The sequence below is a fragment of the Olea europaea genome, unplaced genomic scaffold (genome assembly GCF_002742605.1).
Source record: "Olea europaea var. sylvestris unplaced genomic scaffold, O_europaea_v1 scaffold3067, whole genome shotgun sequence".
In the NCBI taxonomy this organism is placed as follows: Eukaryota; Viridiplantae; Streptophyta; class Magnoliopsida; order Lamiales; family Oleaceae; genus Olea; species Olea europaea.
The window spans coordinates 26,375-44,408 of NW_019249383.1; the positions used below are offsets into that span (position 1 = coordinate 26,375).

Genomic DNA, 18,034 nt, shown 5'->3' on the forward strand with positions numbered 1-18,034 from the left:
CATCAGCCTATATTTCTATGACGAATGCATATACATAAGAATGCATGGGGTTTTATAAGCAATTAACGAATCACGTAAAGTATAGAGGTATATTCATATCTCCTATCTGACTCTACGATGATCTATACCTTGTCAAATCTACTTCCCTTCTCTCGAATATAAGAAATAAATAACTACACATCACATAATCACGGACACTCAATCATGGACAAAATTAATGTATATAAATCATTCAAATAATCAAATATGCGTCTAATTATCAAATTGCAAAAATTAAAATCCAAAGATTATATTACATAGTTCATCGATCTCCTAGCGCAAGAAAACTTAGCCTAACGTTGAGAAATTAAAGGAATACATTAATTCTTGAAAATAAAACATCATTGGATATTGAAATTGGATGAAATCTTGATGTTCTTTTTGAAATCCCTTGTTGATCTCCCTCAATTTGGTCTCAACGAAGCGTTTTGTTCTCCTCCAATGCATTCTCCCCCTAATTCTGACGAGTCTAGGCTTTTATATCCCGTAAAAATCGAAGTCCGAAAGAGTTTTATTAAGAAACGGAAACTGCAGAATCGACCTAGAATTTTGTACCATGCGACCCGACCACATGGTTGAACCAAATTTGTGGTTCGAATTCCCTGTTGAGGACTGTGCGGCCGCATGGAAATAACACCAAGCGACCGCATGGTTTAATAAACTTCCATTTTGTGTCATTTTAGTCCCCAAACTCAATCTTTTTGTTTATCAACCTCTTTTCTTCGACTATTATGTTCCATATCATCTCATATGAACCTCTAATTGGTACTTGGCACTATCAATTCTTCGATTGGTCCTTTGGTTCATCTTTTGGAAATTTGCACTTTGGTCTGTGAACTATCACTTTGATTCGTTTTGGTCATTTTTGCTTCTTTGTCTCGTGAATTCCATCAAATCCATCAACAAACCCTACAATCCAAGAATTAAATGAATTTAGGTCACATTTCAAACACTTTGCTCGTATTTTAGTCATGTTTGTGAGTTATATAAGTGCATAAAAACACACTTATCAAATCTCCCAAACTTGAACTGTTGTTTGTCCTCAAACAAGATAGTGACTTAACTTTAAACAAAAATGACTTAATAACCTACCATATCTTAGGATTGGAATTCAGTAATTAACACAGGAAATAGTTTCAATAGTACGAGAATAAAATCAACCTTTACTTGTCAGATGTAAGACTCACCGTGTGTGTGTGAACTCATACCCACATATCAAGCTCATAATTGGTTTAATCCTGACCCCAAAATGGTTAAATATATCCTTACTTCGCTCGAGAGATACACAACCCCCAAACTTATTCTTTTCACTCAATTATCTCAGAGTTGTGTTTTAAAGTTAAAAGTTTAAGTAACTGTAGTCCTTACCCTCTCTTTGTTTGGATAGATTTCACCATCACAGATTCTATGTCAACAAGTGAAGGCTCTCCTAGATTTGATTGTTTTAACACTCAAGATTAAACTAAGTTACTTGCCTCACCTCATAGGAATAGTATCTTCAACCAAATGTCCAGGGGCTTTCTTCATTATATTGTGTTTTTTTTTATGCCATCTTCTCATTTGCTTTCTATATAACCCCTGTAGTGAGTTTTAGGTCGATAACTCCCAAACCAGTTGGCTTTAAGGCATCAGGTTTTAAACCCTTGCATGCTTATTCACTCGAGTTATAAAGGCTCAATTTGATGACTTTTTATTGATATCTTTTCCTCTTGCTTTCTATATGACTCCTATAATGAGCATTGGGTTGGTGATTCCTAACCCAGTTGGCTTTAAGACATTAGATTTTGAGATATCCTTAAAGGCTTACTTGCTCGAGTCATAAAGGCTTGAAAAGGTGTCATATTTTCATAACCTAGATTTATGCACTTTATTATTTTTTAGACATTTGGTCTCTAAAATCAACCCCCGTTTAAGACTTTTACCTAGTCTTCATCTCACGTGTCTAGGCAATCCACACAGCGTAATTCATGCACGAAGCCCCCACTTATCTCAATGTTTCCCTATAATTGTTAAACTATCTCCAAACTATTCAATAATTCTTGGTTTATGGGTCTACATTCATTTATGGCTTAATCTAATCGAGGTTTTCTGGTTTCTCCTACTTTATTCAAACCCAATCACTCATCTAACATGTATAGTATAAGTGGCGTGCATATGGAATCTCAAGTACTATATCAACAAGTATCAGTTAATCAAATTTTGCACCATATTCACAGTTCCTAACACATACCTATTCCAATAATCACATCATTGTCGGCAAGGCTATCAAACCCACACAAGCATGCAATGAACTTAATACAACATATTAATCTAATAATCACTCATCAATCACACAATATGCAACCAGTAACAGAAAGTATTGATGGACTGTGATCGTTTCAAAATGGATTACATTACATGCCGATAATTTAGTTTCCAAAACGTGTCACCAATCAAAATATGCCACCACCCCCCAAACTTATACAATACATTGCCCTCAATATGAAAAGTAAAGGTTTTAAAAAGGCATAATTTGAAGGACAAGTGAAAATTAGAGATAACAAAATGAGTTAAATAAAACTCTCCTGATCACTGTGGTGGTAGTGACTGATAACTGGGTACCGCAGTGTTCTTGCCTGGTGAAGGTGAGAAATGGGCCAAGATCTGCCCTAGTAAGTCCGACTGCTGGACTTGCTCTGCTTGCATAGCTCTCATCATGCTACTTTGTGCTCTAGCTTAGCCTTCCATGCTACACATTCGTTCCCAAGTATCATTTACCCTTATCTGTATGCCATCCACTCTGCCCACATACACACTCAGCCGCTCGTTCATAGTCTCCATCTCTTTGCTAGCTGATCGGACCTCCTGATAAGCAGGCTGTGCCATGGTTTGAATGGTACTGATATCACGTTGGTCTGTCTACATGTCGATCGTCAAAGCCCCTAGAGCTGGCTGGATACCCTTTACGTTGCAGCTGGTTCTCATGAGAGTCGCAAATATCTAATGCAATAACTGTGTATCAGCTCCCATCGGTAGTGGTGGTGGTGCCTAGGGCATCTCAACATCATCGGGTCCCTGGCCCTATGCAGCCTACTACTGTCTTCATCGCGCTCTCTCTCTCTCTCTCTTGTTCATCCCGATATCTTATCCGAGCTCGTTCTTGAGCCTCAAATGCAGTACGCTTTATTGGAGGGCTGGATTTTTTAGGTACCTCCCTTGATAGGATTGTAATGCCCACAGCCTGACATATACCACTGATGAGGCAGGGAAAGACCAAAGTGGTACGTCGATCCCGCCAAGTGCCCAAGGTGTGGATTTGATTGTAGATAAGGGTGGCGAGGTCTATTTTGCATCCCGAACCAGATAATAAATGAAGCCTGATGTTTGATCAGGAAATGTGGTTCTGTGTTATGTGGGCTCGACGTTGTGGCACATGAAGAGCTATAGAATGGCTATGGACGGTGTGAGCCTAATCTAATGCCACTCAGCAGTCGCGAGGGGCCATGCATTTTTTTGTTCCAACAAAATCTCGGTTACTTCATTCCAGTTGAATTCGGTGGGGATGGGAAACACATTTTCCATATTTAGCTTATAATAATTATGGATAACATCTGGGGAGAACATAATCCACTTTCCCTGCACCCATGTCTAATATATATGCTCCGAACCTGAGGTATCGATCTCACCGTTGAAATTGGGAAAGAACTCTCGGACTAGATTTTCATAAACTGGGTGAGGTCTCTCTACCACTTTATCCCAACCACAAATCTCAACCATATTCACCAATTCATAGCCCAAAAAATCTTCAAGTTTATCTGGTCTTTCAGGATTCATTGTTCAGTGGCGTATGATGTTCTCATACCAGGACATGGTTTCAGCATTTAAGAACCTTTGTAATCCCCCTTCGAGCTTCCTAGTTCTTGCAATTCCGAAAGATGAGCAGACTTTTTCTTTTCTGTTCGACATTCTCTTAGGTGGCATCCTGAAAAAGAAAGGAAAAAAAAATTACAATTCATTAGGCTTTGTTTAAAAACGAGAGAAGGGATGAGAAAATAAAGCACTTAACTCATATATCCCCCCAAACTTGCTTCAAAATGCATGTATACGAATTTGGCAAGTGAAAGGCATGAACTATGTCCCAAAATAGAGTTATCATGTCAAAACAGGCATTCACCAAGAAGATTCAGCTTAAAACATGCAAAATGTGTTATAAGACCGATGACCAACTGAGGACTTTCACCCCAGGGTATCACCGAGAATTATCGAAATTTTCCCAGGCCATCTCCGAACATATGTAGGCATTCCATGTGGTCTAGCACATATTTAAATTGCAAGTAATTCAAAGGTTGTTTGGGTTGTCAAAATATGGGGCAAAGTAGGGGACGTGAGGTGCCATGACTTAACCATTCTTGTGCCTATATGTTGTGGTATTGGGTTTGTGTGGTTTCTAATTCCCTTGTCATGGGTATTCAACACAGTATAGCATACTTTTCATATAGCTACCAAGTTCAAAGACAGATTCACCAAAAATACACATTAATTCTCACGTAGGCATTTCTACAAACACATTGTGTGTATAATTTAGTTTCTTCACAATTTTAAAGTATTTATCAATACTATTAGTACCCAAGGCGTAAAACACAACAATTGGACAACCCATCATCTACCTATTCCCGTTCTCCACAATTGCCAAGCAAAATCGAAAACATACTCAACAATCGAACTTAAGGAAGGGAGAAGTGATAGGAAACATACCTTGAGATAGATTGAGTGGTGATGAATGTGTGATGTTTTTGACAAATTTGTATGCAAAGATTGAGATGGTGTTTGAATTTGTTGTGAAGGGGGTGAATTTCGTGCCCTAGAGTGCATGAGATGAGTGAAAGGGAGAAGTTAGGGGGGTGGAAATGAAGGGCCAAGTTACGGGTTTAAAACCCGGAACTGGCTGTGCCATGGGGTCGCATGGTATTAATCCATGTTGTTGTATGGTTTAGTAGTTACCCCCTTGTAAATTTACGGTATGTGTCATGTGGTCGCATGGATACTTTGTCTATACAACCGCATAGACAAAATATTTTATTTTATTTTTGAAAATGCACCAAAAAGATTTGAAAATACATTTGACTTTACCAACACGACTTTTATCAAATATACCCCCTAAAATGTGATTTTCGATAGGTGAATTGACCCGGCTTCTCACACACCCGAAATATTTTGAGAATATTTTAACCAACATGGGGTATGTGCCGGCCAATGGACTTAGTAACAAAGCCAATTTTGAATTGAATTCAAACCACATTCTAAACAATTTTATGAAAATCGACTGTGTGCCTTGAAATGCGTGAATGCAACACCCAATAACCACTTCAATCAATCTTAACTCATGCTCAATGCCTAAAAACCCGTGTGAATAGTGCTTAGCCTCATGCATAGATGATTGATGACTTACTGACTAAAAATGCAAGACATAAAATTGAAAAATTCCTAAGCTAATGTAGAAAGCAAAATAAAATAAACTAAAAGGATACAGTGGGTTACCTCCCACTCAGTGCTAGTTTATAGTCGATAGCTCGACTTTTCCACTTTTGCTTCAATTAGACATCCAGAGTTGAACGGTGAACTTTTGCTTGGAAAAATCCCAACCCCATTATTGTTTCAGCATTTGCCTATTAACTATAAATGTTCCTTTTATTTCATGGTGACCTGTATAGCTCCATATGGCAGAACTTTAGTGACAGAATAAGGACCCGACCACCTTATTCTCAATTTTCCAGGAAAAAGTTTGAGCCTCGAGTTATATAACAGAACTTTCTGCCCTATTTCGAACTCTCGCCTCTGAATATGTAGATCATGCTACTTTTTGGTGCGTTCTTTGATAAGTTTTGAGTTTCATATGCTTCAATTCTGAATTCATCTAACTCATTGAGCTTCAATAAACGCTTTTCACCAGCGGCCTTCAAATCCATCTTCAACTGTTTCATAGCCGAGTATGCCCGGTGTTCTATCTCTAGTGGGAGGTGCACGCTTTTTCAAAAATCAAGCGGAATGGAGACATGCCTATCGGTGTCTTAAATGCTATCTTATAAGCCCACGATGCATCATCTGACTTTTTAGACAATTCGTTTTGGTAAAAATTCATTATAACCTCTAATATTCTCTTCAACTGCCGATTAGACGCTTCAACTTGTCCGCAGGTTTGTGGATGATATGGGATTGCTATGTGGTGTTTAACGCCATATTTACTCAATAATTGCTCGAATTGGTGATTGCAAAAGTGTTTGCCCCGTCACCGATTATTGCGCGCGGTGTGCCATATCTGGTAAAGATGTATTTCTTCAAAAACTCAATTATCACCTTCGCATCGTTTGTTGGTAATGCAAGTGCTTCTACCCATTTTGACACATAATCAATTGTGACCAGGATGCACTGATTTGAAACCGATGGAGAAAACGGTCCCATAAAGTCGATTCCCCAGACGTCAAATATCTCGACTTTCAATATGCTGTTTAGTGGCATCTCAGTCCTTCTTGAGATGTTCCCAGTGCGTTGACATCTATCACACCTCTTAACAAACTCAAAGGCGACTTGAACAATGTAGGCCAATAAAACCCTGACTGTAAGATCTTTGCGATAGTTTTTGAAACTCCCAGGTGCCCCGCATAGGCAGATAAATGAAAATGCTCAAGAATCTCGGGTACTTCCTCTTCAGGTATACATCTTCTCACAATTTGATCAGCCCCTTGCCTATAGAGAATTGGATCTTCCCAAAAGTAATATTTCAGTTCGGCAAAAAACGTCTTCTTCTAGTGACTCGAGTAATCTAGCGGTGGGATTGACTTAGCCAAATAGTTGACGATGTCTACATACTATGGGGCTTTTTCTGCACTGAACATCTGCTCATCTGGAAAATTTTCGGTGATATCTACTGACGCTTCTGGTTCTTCATGTTCTAATCTCGATAGGTAATCTGCTACTACATTTTCACTGCCCTTCTTGTCCCTGATTTCAATGTCAAATTCGTGCAGCAGTAATACCCAACGGATTAATCTCGACTTAGCATCCTTCTTTGTCATTAGATACTTCAATGCAATGTGATCTGTGTAGACTATGACCTTAGACCCCACGAGATATGATCTGAATTTGTCAAAGGCATAGACCACCACCAAGAGCTCCTTCTCAATGGTTACATAGTTAATCTGGGCATCATTCAATGTTCGGCTTGCATAATAGATCACATGAAAGATCTTGTTCTTTTGCTATCCAAGTACTGCACCTACAGCATGATCACTGGCATCACATATTAACTCAAAAGGCACTTCTCAATTAGGTGCTACAATTATCGGTGCTGATGTAAGTTTCTTCTTCAAAGTATTAGAAGCTGTCAAACATTTCGCATTAAATTCAAATGGCACATCTTTCATTAATAGGTTACAGAGAGGCTTGGTGATTTTCGAAAAATTCTTCATGAATCTCCTGTAGAATCTAGCATGTTCTAAGAAGCTGCGAACCCCTTTAACTGATGTTGGTGGCGGTAGCTTCTCAATAACTTGAATCCTTACTTTGTCCACCTCAGTTCCTTTTACTGAGACCGGATGCTCAAGTACAATCCCTTCTTGCACCATGAAGTGACATTTTTCCCAGTTTAATACCAAATTGGTTTCCCTGCATCTTTGTAATACCAGATTCAAGTATTTCAAACACTCATCAAACGAAGACCCGAAGATCGAGAAGTCATTTGGTGCAAAATACTGTAAGGGCAAGTGAATGTTGTTTTCTCTTGATCATTTGGTGCCACTAATGTCTGATTGTAACCCGAATACCCGTCGAGGAAGTAGTAATGTGAGTGACCTACCAATATCTCCAGCATTTGGTCTATAAACGGAAGGAAAAATTGATCGTTCCTTGTAGCTGCGTTGACTTTGCGATAATCGATGCAAACCCTCCATCGCGTCACTGTTCTGGTCGGTATCAACTCATTCTTCTCATTTGGCACTACTGTTATTCCACTTTTCTTTGGCACCACCTGAACTGAGCTAGTCCATGCACTGTCTGATATTGGATAGATGATTCCAGCATCTAGAAGTTTAAGTACCTCTGCTCTAACCACTTCCTTCATATTTGGGTTCAACCTTCGCTGACTCTCTATGGTTGGCCAGAAATTCTCTTCCATGAGAATCTTATATATGTACAGTGAAGAGCCGATCCCTTTGATATATGTTATTATCCATCCAATTGTTGTCTTATTTTCCCTGAGTTCTCTAAGCAGTTTCTCTTTTTCCACTTCGCTAACTGTGTTTGAGATGATCACAGGAAGTGTACAGGATTCCCCCAAGTAAGCATATATGAGGTGTGGTGGTAATTGTTTGAGTTCTAATGTTGATGGCTGCTGAATGGATGGTAGTGGTTTTGTGGGTCCTGTCCCAAGCTCCTCAAAATGTCTTTTGCGTGTGTACATGGGTTAGTATCCAAAAATCTTGCACATGTTTCCATCTCCACTAAATTGGACTCTGTTAACTACAAATGTGCAATGCAAGCTTCATAGGCATCTGATGGGTTGTGTAGCAAAAATGAGTCTTGGACCACCTTGTCAATCACATCGATCTAGAAACAGCTATCTATCTCTGTAGATAGTTTCATTGCCTTGAAAATATTAAACGAGATTTGCTCTTCTCCCAGTCTCAAAATCAACTGCCCATTCTGAACGTCAATTAAGGCTCTTCCTGTTGCCAAAAATGGTCTGCTCAGTATTAACGGGATTTCCTTATCTTCTTCCATGTCCAAGATTAGGAAATTTGCAGGGAATATGAATTTTTCAACTTTGACAAGCACGTCCTCTATTATACCCCTTGGATGAATCAATGATCAATCAGCCAGCTGTAGTGTCACTGTAGTTGCCTTAGCCTCTCCCAAGCCAAGTTTTTCGAAAATAGATAAAGGCATTAAATTAATATTTGCACTGAGATCGCATAAAGCTTTATCAAAATAAACTTCACCAATAGTGCAAGAAATGGTAGAACTCCCTGGATTTTTCAATTTCGATGGGAGCTTTTTCCAAATTCTGGCATTGCATTTCTCTGTTAGCATCACTGTCTCGTGATCCCCTAGCTTGCATTTATTTGACAGTATGTCCTTCAAGAACTTTGCCTAGCTAAGCATCTGGAATAGCGCATTGACGAGTGGGATATTTATGTGGAGTTTTTTGAAAATTTCGAGAAATTTCTTGTATTGTTGCTCTAACTTCTGCTTCTTTAGCCTCTGTGGAAAAGTATGGGAGGTTTATGAGGGTTAACGATTGCTTTACCCGGTGATTTTCTTGGTTTTTCAGTTGGGGTGGATTCCTCTATCTGCTTGTCATGCTCTATAGGTTCTTCTATCGTGGAGATTTTGTTTCTTGATTTACACCCGACCTTTTTACATGTATTTCAAGTAACTGCTTTCCACTTCGAGTTGTAATTGCCTTAATGCTCCTTCAAGTTTATTTTTGTGTTACTTGGTAAGCTGCCTGGTGCTCTGTTAGTCAAAGCAGCTGCCATCTTCCCATTTGAGTCTTTAAATTTTTTATTACTGCATTCTGGTCTTGAAGAGTGGCCTTGATTTTCCTCATAAATTGATTGTTAGCTTCCCTGTACTAACTAGTCTTCTCCATTAATTTACCAAACATCTCTTCCAATTGAGGCTTTTTCTCTGGCTGCTGATACTGATCCTGTAGCTTATTCTGGTTTTAATTGCTACAAGAGAAATTGGGGTGCTTTTTTCAACTTGGATTGTAAGTTTTCCCAAATGAATTATTCTGCTGTCATTGTCCCCATTGAGCAAAGTCTGCCTGTTCTATTCCTTGTACCAAGATTGGACACTCCGTCGTTATATGTTCAGCTCCACATTCCTCACAACTACCTTTCTTTGACTGTGCTATGTTAGCTGATTGTGACATCTTTCCACATTGTGAAATAATGAATCAATTTTTTGTCAATAAGGCAGAGTATACATCCATTTCATAAACCCCCTGTGTCTTCTTCTGAACTGCTGGTTCCGATGTCCACATAGCTAAAGTCGTAGCCATAGTCTCAAAAAGTTTCAGTGTCTCATCAATTGTCTTTGTGGACAGCGATCATTTGAAGACGAGTCAACCATACTCTTGAAGACTGGACGTAATCCCGCATAAAAGTATTGGACCTGAAGCCCCTTGCTAATCTCATGATGTGGACACTTTCACAGCATATTCTTGAACCTATTCTAGGCTTCATCAAAATTCTCTAAATCGCCTTGACGGAAGACGGAAATGTCGTGCTTGAGCTTTGCAATCTTAGCAGGTGGGAAGAACTTAGTGCAAAATTTCTTAGCTAGATCATTCCATGTAATGATGCTTGTGATTGGTTGCGAATCTAGCCATTCGATCGCCTTGTAGCACAATGTATGTGGGAACAACCTTAATCTGATTGCATCGTCCGAGATTCCTTGATATCCGAAGTGTTGGCACATCTCCAGAAAATGAGAGACTATGTGGATTCACTTCAATCCTTCCATAGAATTGATGGTCATTTTGAAATAATGGTATCACATTAGTCTTCAATTGGAAGTTAGGCTGTCCAAACGATGGATACACTATGCTTGATTGGCTTTGAATTATCTAAGGGGACATGAAATCTCCTACGAGCATATTTCCTTCATCCGCTATCCCTTCTTCATTGGCCTGAAAATTTAGATTGTTCTGCACATTAGCCATTTGTTGCTGTGTATCTTTGTTTTCTCGCTGCCTTCGATGTAGAGTTTGTTCAATTTCTGGATCAGTTGGGATCAATTCTCCTTCAGCAGACCTTAACATGTAAATCTGCAAGAAGAGTCAATATGAGTGCTTAGATGTTAAAATGAAATAATAAATAAATCAAATCAAATCAAAATGAAATAAAACACGACAAAATAACAAAAAAATGCAAATATGGATGTTCGAATTAGTGCCAATAATAAATAAAATTAAACGAATACTCAATCCCTGGTAACGACTTCAAAAACTTGTTCACGAAATTATTTCCTTTCGATTTAAAACTACCACAAGTGTACGGTTCGTTAACAAGTAATAAACTGGAATATTAAGTTCCGAATATCGTCCCCAGAGATCAAGTAGTTCAATTTTATCTACCTTAGCCTTAACCAAAATGAATTTATTAAAATAGGAATTTAATCTAGAAAAAAACCCTAATTTAGTAAACCCTAATTTTGCTAAATGACTTGACTATGCAAACTGTGTATTTAAATGAAATTAATCGCAATGTGATGATTGGAATGCAAAATTGACTGTATTTAATAAAATTGGAAAACACTAGGATCATGAATTCTTATGTAATAATCACTTGAAACCCTACTTTCACAATCTGACAACACAATTTGATTATTGGCATCTCAATGCTCCTAAATCTATCCAACACACTCTCTCGAGCAATAGTGGACTTATTCTTATGTACCACCAGCCTATATTTTTATGACGAATGCATATACGTAAGAATACATGGGGTTTTATGAGCAATTAACGAATCACACAAAATATAAAGGTATATTCCTATCTCCCTATCGGCCCTACGATGATCTATACCTTATCAAATCCACTTCCCTTCTCTTGAATGTAAGAAATAAATCACTACACATCACATAATCGCGGACACTCAATCATGGACAAAATTAATGTATATAAATCATTCAAATAATCAATTATGCGTTTAATTATTAAATTGCAAAAATTAAATTTCCAGAGATTATATTACGTAGTTCATCGATCTCCTAGCGCAAGAAAACTTAGCCTAACATTGAGAAACTAAATAAATACATGAATTCTTGAAAATAAAACATCACCTTGAAATTGGATGAAATCTTGATGTTCTTTGTGAAATTCCTTGTTGATCTCCCTCAATTTGGTCTCCAAGAAGTGTTTTATTCTCCTCCAATGCGTTCTCCCCCTAATTTTGTCTAGTCCAGGCTTTTATATCCCGTAAAAATCGAAGTCCGAAAGAGTTTTATTGAGAAACAGAAACTGCAAAATTAACCCAGAATTTTGTATCATGCGACCACATGGTTATCAACCATGCGGTTATCCGCATGGTTGAACCAAATTTAGGGTTTGAATTCCCTATTGGGGACTGTGCGACTGCATGGAAATAACACCATGCGACATCATGGTTTAATAAACTTCCATTTTGTGTCGTTTTAGTCCTCAAACTCAATATTCTTGTTTAACGACATCTTTTCTTCGACTATTTTGTTCCATCATCTCATATTAACCTCCNAATATGTGTCCAACAATCACATCCACATAGTGGAACGATTCTACTGGTGTATGACATAAGATTTCTTGGTATGGTAACAGGAAAAATACTTGTAAAAGTTATTCTTCCTTCGACCCAATGACAGCTAACGCATGTGGCATGGAATTTCGTCCACTTGAAACCAGTTGCAAATGCAACTGAATGCCCCTCAATTTTTCACTCTCACGTACTGTCCAAATCAACATAAAAATTTACAAAGATAAGAATTCCAACAAATATCATGAGCGATTGAAGTAGTTAACTATATAAAAATTATGGGCTTTCCCATTCAACTACATAATAGCAGTTAGTGACATGATTCATATACAAGAACTTTATGACTGACATATAACATTTGTTTTTACCGAAAAGTAATCCATGTTTATATTCATGTGGCCAGAAAAAAATTGTAAGCACACAACCAAGTATAATTTCCAACATATTTCGTGAAATTAACTTTCTTAATCAAATGACATTTTCGAATTACAAGTACAAATTATCAACAAAATTCAATATCTCATCAGTAATTTCTTATTGCAAATGATGCAAAATGAGTGGAGGGTTCATATATGGAGACACTTAGAGTGCATTTGATTATTAATATTTTTTTTTATGGAAAATGTCATTTTTTTCACCCAAATTCTTACTTTTGTGTTGTTTGATATATATATATATATATAAAGTTTTTATTTTCCAGGTAATGCAAGTTTTTATTTTCCAGGTAACGCACTCTCTCTTTCTCTCTTATCTACTCCCAATCTCTTCCGTCTATTCACTAATAAAAAATAGACATATATGACCTTTTCTATGTCGAAAATAAAATTAATCAAATACTTTTAATTGACAATTTTCATGCAAATAATTTATAGGCAATTTAATTGCCTGAAATATATATTTTTTCCATGCAAATTCTATATTTGCAATCAAACATACCCTCAGTGTTAAGTACATTAGGTTGTACTTGTGAGTAAAAAATGTGATATGTATTGAATCATGACGCCAATCCCAGGTGCAATAATGAAACATATGACAACAAAAAAGGTGCACAAAGACGTATAGTAGTGCAGTCAACCTCAACATTCTGCCAATCTTCACTTAATTTAGTTTTCTTTTTCGGTTCGTTTCCATTTCCTTAAGTTTTTTCACAATTTTTCTGCAATGTCTAGATCTTTTGGCGTACCAATTGTGTCATAATTATCCACAGACGTTTCATTATATAGGTCGCATTACCACACTTTGCAACACATCACTGAATTTCTTGATTCAACATTAAATATATGAGAAGGTGATTGAAGAAATTAACAGTATGTGGTCTTACATCGGATTATGGATCTTGTAGTAAGTATGAAATTCCCCAATTCCATGAATTTTCTGAATCAACGAGCTCAGATGGATGTGATGGTAAAGTTTAAACACCAATCTGAAATAAAAACACAACCAGGATTTCTACTGCAATTTTTAGAATGCACTTTTCTTAAAACTTTTTGGAAACAGATGATGTTTTGGAGATGTAATTAACTGGGTTGATTAGTGCTGCTTTTGAATTTTAGTTACATTGTTGATTATAGGAGTGAAATGTGGGTTTAGTATTCATGATTTTATTATGTATGATTTGTAGTATTTTTGATAAATAATCTATCACAAGGTATTTATAGTATTATTATTTTTAAATGATGTAAATGTGATTTTTCCTTAAGTGGAAATTATATAGAAGCCTACTTTTAAAGAGTCCATTTCATTAATTCTATGCTAAGTTTATTATTTCACAAATCAAATATTAATTTAAATATTATAAATCAATATTTTTAATACTAATTGTAATATTATAAATTAATTTATATACACACCTATCCTATTTACCTACCCCATTCAAACCCTAAAATCATATTTTTTCTCATCTCCTCTCCATTCTCTGAACCAGCTTCCTTAAGTGGAAATTATATAGAAGCCTACTTTTAAAGAGTCCATTTCATTAATTTTATGCTAAGTTCATTATTTCACAAATCAGATATTAATTTAAATATTATAAATCAATATTTTTAATACTAATTGTAATATTATAAATTAATTTATATACACACCTATCCTATTTACCTACCCCGTTCAAACCCTAAAATCATATTTTTTCTCATCTCCTCTCCATTCTCTGAACCAGCCGACTCTCAACCATCATATCACTGTCGTCGTCAGATGCCACTCTAGTAACCTCGTCTGATGTGAGCTCCATCATCGCAATGGCGAGTCATAGTGCAGCGATGTAAAGCAACATCGTTGCTGCTGTGACGGAAGTGAACGTTGCAGACCGGCTTTGTTGTACCACTGCTGTAGTTCGATGGTGATGGTAGTACTAAAGGTGGTTGGTGTAGTTCAGTGGTGATGGTAGCGATGTGCTCATTGCAGACCGGGTTTTTGGGATTTTTTTTTTTTTTTTTTTGGTTTTTGATTCGATCTATTGGGCGTTGGTGCGGTGATCGGCAATGAGGTGGTGGTGGTCGTGGAGGTTGCTTTATGTTTGGGATGGCATGGATGATGCTCGATCTGGTTGTGATTGCTGCAAATCGGAGTCGGAGAAGAGAATGAGTGGTTGTGGTTGTGGTTGTTGGTGGCAGTGATGACGACGATAGCGGTGATAGAATGGGACGAACAATGTAGTTGTTGCGGTGGTGGTGCTGGCAATTCAGTGGTGCGTTGCGATGGTTGTGTTACACTTGGTGATGGTGGTGGCACAGGCATTGATTTTGGATTTGGTATTTGGAGTGGCATTGGTGGTGGTGGTGGTTTATTGGTGGTTGGGCATTTTTTTTAAAATTTTTTTGTGTGACGGTTTTATTGATGTTTGAGTGGTGATTGTGGTTTTGCAAGGTTTAGTGGTGGTAATGGTGATAGTGATGGTGGTTGTGATGGTCATGGGTGAGATGAGATGGGGTTGGATGTTTGTGACCAATTATTTGGTTATTGTGACTAATAATTGGTTAATTTATAATATATGACCTAAAAATTGTGATTGTGACTCACAATTAATTAAGTTGTAATCGAAAATTTATCGTGACCAATTAATTTAATAACTTGCAATAAATAAATGAGTTGTTACTAATAGCAGTGTTGATTCTGTGATCGGTGAATAATCTATTACCTATAAAAATTTTAATTCGTGATCCAAAAATAATCAGTGACCTATAAATTTTTTAATTTGTGACCGAAAAATAAGTTTTAACTAATAATTTGATAAGTTGTGACGAAAAATTAATTTGTGACTAATTAATTAGATAACTGTGACCAAATTATATAGAATTGTGACCTCAATATATTTAAATTGTAAAATACATGTTTCATAAATTAATTTATAAATAAAATTTTAAAATATCTGATTTTTTGAAATTTGAAACTTTGTTTCTTAATTTTGAAATGTGTCATACTTAATATCTTATTTATGGATTTTTCTCTATGTATAAACTATTCTTCAGGCCTTTTATTGGCAAATGACGTGGCAAAATATGCAAGGTTGCCTAATTAATTCAACATCAACTTGAGAAAAAAATTATTGGGTAATTGATGTAAAATGTTCTTATCGTTTGTCCATTTTGCACAAATCCACCGTTTAAATTTTGATAATAGGACCCTAGGCATAGAGTGGGGCAAGGCAAGGCTCTCGAGTCCCATTTATTTATTTATTTATATGAGTCCCCAAAAATAAAAATTTGTCACTCTTGGTTCCGACCATTCCTCATATCAATCAAACATTGTGCAAATATATGCATGCTCTCCACATGACATAATTTAGAGGGATAAAAAACGTTAGTTTACTTAAGATTCTTTCAGGGGCGGATCCACTTGAGGCCGAGTGGGGTCGGCCGCCCCCAGGAGCGGACTCAGACGACTTGGGTTAGGGGAGCAAAAATAAAATTTATACGGTATTAAGTGATTCATTAAATTATACTTCTTATTTAATGTCACATTAGTACCACTTCTATTAATGTTTTAACACAAGTGGTGCTAAATAGCATAACTCTCGGAAAATTTTGTCTCTTTGTATTCATTTTCCAATACCAGATGCGGCCATGCGGGTGAGCAGGCCAAGGACGGACCCACTTGAGGCCGAGTGGGGTCGGCCCCCCCCACTCGATTTTCAAATTTTTGATTTTTCTTGAGGTTTTTTCAGGTTTTCCAGGTTTTTTTTCCTATGATTTTTTGGTTTTGCCCCTTAAGTTTTTTGTTTTCGCCCTCACTGAATTTTCATTTTAGGTCCGCTCCTGGATTATTTTCATACTGTTCGAGGAGTTTCGATTTTTCATGCTGCTTGAAAAATCCATGCTTAAAATATTTTGACATGAAAACAAAATACTATTACGAGTCTTATTCCTCATATTAAGGAAAGCATTATATATATTTCAAAGCCAAAGAGCTCCAGCATTCTTAAGAAGTGGAACCAATGTGCCATTAATATGGAAACTTATAACTCTATCCATTGAACCAACAAGTTTCCCCCAAGGAAAGCATTATATATATTTCAAAGCCAAAGAGCTCCAGCATTCTTAAGAAGTGGAACCAATGTGCCATTAATATGGAAACTTATAACTCTATCCATTGAACCAACAAGTTTCCCCCCAATGAACACTACTGGAACAACATTACCAGTTGATGAACTCAGCGTCCTCTCAATTTCTTCACTTCTTGGATCTTCGTCAACTTCATAGACTCTTGGATGTACTCCAATTCCATACAAAAGAACCTTCATTGCATGGCACATGGAGCACGTGCTTTTGCTGAATATCACCACCGCACTTCCAGCCGCCACCCTCGCCACCCACTCTGCCACCGCTGTCTCCAGTGAAGAATACCTTTCTGTGGCTGGATTCTGCATTGTTACCTGGAAGAGAATGAGTAGAAAAGCAAGTGAAGAAAGAAAGAGTTTGCGGATTTTGAATTTGGACAATGGTGAGCGAAGAATATATAGTGGAGGATGAGTTGGATGACGCAATATTTAATATGGGTGGGCTTGTTTGTGGAGGAAATTTATATGACGCAATAATTTTTTTCTTCTTGAGAATAAATTTTCATGCATCTTTTTATTTTTATTACTGTCATGACTTGCTCATCCTATGATCTTATAATTCATTAAATCACAAACTCACCTCTCATATTCTCGATGTTGAACTAAATGACTAATTCAAGAATTTCGCGCAAAAATGAAGAACAAAACATTGTTGGCTTCCAAACTAGTAATAAAATTGTACAGATTTTATTATTATTTATTTTATTTATTTTGGCGACTGAGTCTCTAATTTTTTGTAACGGTTAATTATAGATAAAGTTTGCACGTAATTGTGGGAAAGAAAATCGTTGGTTTTGACAAGAAGTCATTAATGGTGGTGCTTTGTTTCTCAGTCGGGTTTGATTAAAGAATGATGATATATTCCACTCAACTTGGCCACATCAAAATTGCCTCGTGGCTTTAGCATAATGACTAACCCTCTATTTTTAAATTTTTTTATTTGAAGACGTACTATTTTATGCACCATAATAAAAGAGAACTTGTTATAATCAAACATTACTTAAGTAGAACAGGGTATTAAACAAATTGGTCAACGGAAGATATGGAGCGACTTTGTTGACCTTCGTATTTGGGGAGATCCAACTCCAAATTGGGGAGATCCAACTCTCAATAGATATCACAAAATGTATCTTGACGGGTGTGCGACGATCACGCAGACTCCTAGTCTCCA

General features: G+C 36.9%; 1 protein-coding gene across 1 annotated transcript; it reads right to left on the reverse strand.

The window, feature by feature from the left end:
• Positions 1-16,818: 16,818 nt before the first annotated feature.
• On the reverse strand, positions 16,819-17,407 carry LOC111384984 (glutaredoxin-C3-like). Its single transcript, XM_023009335.1, has one exon. It carries the CDS (start codon positions 17,170-17,172, stop codon positions 16,819-16,821), a length of 354 nt encoding a protein of 117 aa, XP_022865103.1. The 5' UTR covers positions 17,173-17,407.
• Between the last annotated feature and the right edge of the window lie 627 nt (positions 17,408-18,034).

What these genes read in the sequence shown, in the direction of transcription:
- LOC111384984 (XM_023009335.1), bottom strand. Translation starts at nt 17,172, where the DNA reads ATGCAGAATCCAGCCACAGAAAGGTATTCTTCACTGGAGACAGCGGTG.